The 5,860-nt window shown below is 42.8% G+C and overlaps 1 protein-coding gene across 3 annotated transcripts in view; it reads right to left on the bottom strand.

Moving 5' to 3' along the window:
• Positions 1 to 429: 429 nt before the first annotated feature.
• Positions 430 to 5,860, bottom strand: part of itprid2 (ITPR interacting domain containing 2) — a 68,497-nt gene continuing 63,066 nt past the window's right edge. For all 3 annotated transcript variants that reach the window (XM_086220822.1, XM_086220823.1, XM_086220824.1), the window contains 3 exons: positions 5,717 to 5,782; positions 5,259 to 5,576; positions 430 to 3,342 (listed from right to left, as the gene is read on the bottom strand). In XM_086220822.1, the coding sequence (XP_086076948.1) occupies positions 3,235 to 3,342; positions 5,259 to 5,576; positions 5,717 to 5,782 (492 nt within the window). In that variant the 3' untranslated portion in view covers positions 430 to 3,234. The remainder of the gene's footprint in view (positions 3,343 to 5,258; positions 5,577 to 5,716; positions 5,783 to 5,860) is intronic.

The following is a 5,860-nucleotide window of genomic DNA, read 5'->3' as shown; positions in this document are numbered from 1 at the left end:
GACTCGCATAAAATTTGTGATGAGGAATACTGTTACTGAAGTCAATGACAGCCTCAGTTATCACCCTTAGCTTTTGTTATATTAAATACTAAAATGTAAATTAACACAAAACCATGGCTGCAGTATTTCCATCTGTGGAAACAAAAGTACAAATGATTGAAAACTGCTTGAATAAAGTTGAAGTATCACAAATTTTTGCTTATGTACAGTATTTAAGTTAGTTTATGCAGCTGTGGCAGAAGAGTTAGCTCAGAATAGTTTCCATGTCACTGTTTGCAGAAGTTACTAGAGTTGGTGGGAACTACATGGCAACTACAGCATAAGTTTTAGCAGATTTATTGTTTTTGTGACCAATAGCCTGCCTTTCACTCCCACACACACACACACACACACACACACACACACACCATGACAGACAGCACACAACTATACTGAAAATAAATACATCTTTATTATTCTTATCTCTACAGAGTGAGCACTCCCTGCATCCCCCTGAAAAGACATCAATACAAAATACACATCATTAATAATAATCATCAAAGGAATGAACAAACACAAACAAAGACTGTTTAATATAATTAGAAGATGAAGGATCTGTGATCGGTTAATAAAAAAAAGCTCACAGTGAGAACTGGTCTAACACAGAAGAGTTTAAAAAGCTTCTCTACAAACATAAATCTAATTATGATGAAAATCTAAGATTAAATTGAACATTGAACAATGATTTGGAGGGTTTACATGATCGAATATTCTCTTCGGTCGCATGACACCTAAACCAGCTCCTGTAGCAGAACATAGACTGTAACGCATCTGAAGGCTCCAGATTATCACCAAGTGCACCTTTGAACTTTGATTTTCTTTCTCATAAGTGATTAAGACACATACCAGAGTAGAAACCAGATTTATATTTTTTACTGAGGTTCGGTTTTCACAAGGTATTTTTAATTCTGGAGTGAAGAATTGAAGAATTATTCATTTAGAGGATTCAGAAATAAGTATTTGGGGGTGTGTTAGCCTTAAATGACAGGTGTCAGCCAATTGCACTGAAACCTGTGTCACCACAAAGATGGTTTAATATTTTAGAGATCACATATTCAGTAAGTGGGTCAGACGAATTATAGCACACTATCACGCATGTAATTATATTTCAGCAATCTATCAGCTCCATTGATATGTGAAATCTTTGCACAGATTTCTTGATCCATTCCATTTTCTATGCCACTTATCCGTTAAGGATTGCAGGGGGGGGGCTAGAGCCTATCACCAGTCCATCACAGGACCATCTGGAGCACTTTGACATGGCCACCGGGGATGTGAGGGTCGAACCAGCAACCCTTCGGTTGCTAGATGGCCACTCTACCTCAGAGCAATGCCGGATTTCTTCCGTCAGTGTGGAGCTAACATGGTAATGCAGCAAACATGCAAACACAGCCAAGGTTTAGAATATCAGTGACCTCCTAAACAGTTTTTGCATCTGACCATCATACACCATGATAAACATCATCACTGTCACTATGGCAACTTACCAAAACCTGCTCCTAAAGAGTAACCTCTGACCTGGCCTCTACATAACTCATACATTGACCTTATCACCAATTCAGTACCAACCACGACGTATGATAGTTAAAGGGGCATTTCAGAAATGCTCATGACCAATATGTTGCTAAACCTAGCTTAATACACGGTGGCAGAAAGGGAGAACAGTATGGCTCAGTCGAGGGTATGGGGTATCACCATATGCTCCAAAACTGGCTGATTGTATGTTGAATAATATCTTTAAAAAAAAAAAAACATCATGGGTTTTACAAAAGTTGATGCTAGGGCTATTTGTTAGCCAAAAAATAATCTGTAATGTCTTTTATCAATTTATTATTTTATTGTTCATTGTATAAAATGCCAGAAAGAAAGACACTGCAACATTTTAAACCATGGTTTAAACCACAATTATGCCAAATATCACTGTCTGACAAGTCTCAAGTCATTTAATAAGGGAAAATACCAAACTTTTACCAGTTTAAGCATCATTCAAAATGGCCCAGGCTTGCTAATTGTCCTCTTATTGGACAATTAGCAAGCGAGGGCTACTTTGACGATGATGATGATGAAGGAATGTTGACAGGATCATAATCCCTTAATTGTAACTTGAAGCACACTTCGAAACATTTTATGTAGGAGTGAAATGTGCATGGAACAAGAAACTTTGTCAAGTATAAGCATTTAGAGCCTCTGCAGTCTCCTCTCTTATTAATAAGGAATGTAAACCTTCACTAAAAAGGTACAAGTGCAAACATTAAAAGATAATTCAGCATTTATAGTATCTCCAAAAGGTAGCTGGTCCCTGGTGTGTTGTTCTGTAAATGTTAAATGGTCAGTTAAGTCATTGAATGACTTTTAGCAAGTGGTAGTTATCCACGCAGACACCTAATATTCCATTTCACCACCACATTATAAAAGAAATGGATGCAACTGTCCAGGTTTTGGGTTTGTTTTGTTTTTTTGCCTCCACCTTAATACAAAGTCAGATGACATTTCGATTTTGCACTCCAGAAGCCGAGCATCTGTTACGTTGAACAGTCCCACAAGCTATTCATTATTTTCTCAGCTACAGTGTCGTCTGTAATAACCGGCTTCTGAATATTTTTGGGTGTTTTTTGGACCACCAAGTATAATTCCATTGTTTTACACAGTGTTGAAATGAAAACATACATTTCAGAGATGATTCACTCAAAACCAGTACTCATAGTGAGTCTCAAGAACTGCTCTGACTAGCCACTATGTACTCATCTAATCTTGACCAGTTTGCAGTGGTGGTACTGGTAGCACCACTGTTTGTAGTACCAGTAGTTTTATTAGCATGTGTAGTAGTTCACGGCATAGCATTTGATCACATAAGAAAAAAAACAACCCATTAGTGATGGTCCATGGGGAAATGCTAGTGCAGAGTGGTATTCCCAGTATGCATCACATCACTTCAGCAGAATTGAGTAGACATGGAAATGTCCTTGTCATGCCCTTTACCCCCCCCCCCCCCCCCATAAACCAGGATGCTAGTTGACAGCAGGGTGTAGGTAGGTAAGGCAGTGTTTATCATTCAGTTCATCATCAGTGTCACAGACATACAGTGTTACAGAAACCTAGTGTTCCACACAGACAGTTCACCCAGCTATACAGTGATACAGACGGACAGTGGTGCTGCTCAGGCTCTGGTTACAACAGCTGAAGGGACTCCCATGACTACAGAGGGTGTTGTCTAGTAGGCAGAAGTGATCCCCGTGGCGACACTGCAGCCATCAGCTCACTGTAGATCTCCCGTCGAACCTCCTCTGCTACACTCTCTCGAATCTGGAAAACAACAAAGATTTGGAGACTTCAGACCTGCAGAGGGTGACTCTCTTAGTATCAGTATAAGCTCCATAAATAGGGATGGGAATTGAAAACCAATTCTTGTTAAGAACCGGTTCCCAGTGTTTCAATTCCTTGGAATCATTTGCCAGTTTTGCAAACGATTCCCTTATCAATTCCAGAGGGTGCCAATGATGTCACCACGCACAGTGCGTTGCTTACACAAGCTACGTAATGTACATGGCGACGTCATTCATCAGTGAAGGACAGCCAGCATGAAACACGGCGCCTAAGCGGCAAAAAACACTCGAAGGTTTGGTTACATTTCACAAGAACGGATGACAACAGGGCAACTCACAATACTTGCAAAGCAGGTATTTCGTCAAAGGGAGGGAATACTACCACTATGTAGAAACATTTGCACACACAGCATGTGATAACTTTAAATGAATGTCACATTTTCGATCTGCTCCAGGGTGAATTTCAACTCAATAGCAGGGGCAATGTTAGCACATCCTCTGCTTTAAGTACTGTACGTGACTAACCAACCAAATAAGATTGATGAGAAAACCGATAAAGAACCGAATCGTTAAGCAGAATCATAAATGGAAGCTGCCCTTGGTCACCGGTTCTGTTCATAACATATGGACAGAATTTTTAGGTGCAGCTGGGTGGTGGAGGGTGTCAAGTTTGGTGGTGGGAGGATGTTGTCTCAGCTTTTTGCCGATGACATAGTCCTCTTAGCTCCATCAAACAATGACCTCCGGCTCTTGCTGGGACAGTTTGCAGCCAAATGTGAAGCGGCTGGGATGAGAATCAGCACCTTCAAGTCTGAGGCCATGGTCCTCAGCTGGAAAAAGGTGGACTGCCCACTCCAGGTCAGGGAGGAGGTTCTGCCTCAGGTGGAGGAGTTTAAGTATCTTGGGATCTTGTTTACAAGTGAGGGTAGGATGGAGTGGAAGACTGACAGGTGAATTGGGGCGGCGTCTGCAGTTATGCAGGCGCTAAACCAGTCCGTTGTGGTAAAGAGAGAGCTAAGACAAAAGGCAAAACTCTTGACTTACCGGTCAATCTATGTTCCAACCCTCACCTATGGTCATGGGCTCTAGGAAAGGACTGAAAGAACTAGATTGCGAATGCAAGCGACCGGAATGAGTTTCCTTTGCAGGGGGACTGGGCTCTCCCTTAGAGATAGGGTGAGAAGCTCAGTCATTTGGGAAAGACTCAGAGTAGAGCTGCTGCTCCTCCATGTCGACAGGAGTCAATTGAGGTGGTTCGGGCATCTGGTGAGGATGCCTCCTGGACGCCTCTCTCAGGAGGTTTTTCAGGCATGTTCAATCAGAAGGAGGCCTTAGGGCCGACCCAGGACACGCTGGAGGGATTATATCTCTCGGCTGGCCTGGGCATGCCTTGGAATTCCCTCAGAAGAGCTGGTGGAGATGGCTGGGGAAAGAGTGGTTTGGGTTTCCTTGCTTAGGCTGCTGCCCCCACGACCCGGACAAGCGGAGGACGACAAGCATGAGCGAGCACGAGCAATCGGCCCGCATATGTAGCAAAATTTAATACAAGATAAGTATTTAAGTATTTTAGGGATAGTCAGAGTACAGTTTGACTGCTGAGCCAATGGGTTCTCGGTCTTGTCCATTTATGATTGACTGTTTCCGATGCCAGATGAGAGCAAGCACGCTTTTAATTTCTGTCTCTGTTACACAATTAGGCCTGCAATCTACATTTCTATTAAAAATCCTACATGATGGAGCCCCCTAAGACAATGTCCAGACAACTGTGCTGCTGTGAATAGTTGGCATATATTGCGTGTTGAGGTTTGTGACTGTAGGAGCTACTGCATCAACAGCTTAGAAAGAATTGTACATGTTAGAATGTTGAATTTTGTATCTCAAAATGCTGACAGTTACCTCTCTGATGAGGTGCTGCAGGTTCTCCACCCTGAGTTCTCCAGTTGGTCTCTCTTCCTCTGGTACCTCTTTAACTCCTGCTTTATCATTCCTCAATGTGGCTTCCTCCTCGTCCTCTTTCTTAGCGTGTGTGTTGGGTCGAGGGGGTGGGGTGGGGGTTATGTTGATGCATGCCCGGTACATGGATGGTCTCTGCTCGCTGCCTCCTCCATCTCGGACTGGGCTGGAGGATCGTGAGGACGGCTCAGTGGAGGCGACGTGGTCTACATAGCTAAGCTCCGATTGGAGGAAGAGCTGCTCTCTGAGGAGGTCAGACACCTGGAGAAAAACCAAAAAAGGTGGTGCATTTTAATGAGGGCTAGCATCATTGGCATTATATAGTAACTGTGTGTGTGTGTGTGTGTGTGTATGTATGTGTGTGTGTGTGTGTGTGTGTGTGTGTGCGCGTGCGTGCTCACCGGTTCCATGGCTCTCAGTGCAGAGGCAGTGGACAGACTGTCAATACTGCTGCCTCTATGGAGACCCTGACGAGGAAATCAGGATTCACAACATTATTGCACCTTCACATCACATCATTTTGAGCTTCCTAATAACAAATCATA

The sequence above is a fragment of the Aulostomus chinensis genome, chromosome 12 (assembly GCF_037954235.1).
Source record: "Aulostomus chinensis isolate RoL2024-O1b breed Wild chromosome 12, RoL_Achi_v1.0, whole genome shotgun sequence".
NCBI lineage: Eukaryota > Metazoa > Chordata > Actinopteri > Syngnathiformes > Aulostomidae > Aulostomus > Aulostomus chinensis.
The sequence above is the reverse complement of the archived record's forward strand: the minus strand, read 5'-3'. Positions and strand labels throughout refer to the sequence as shown.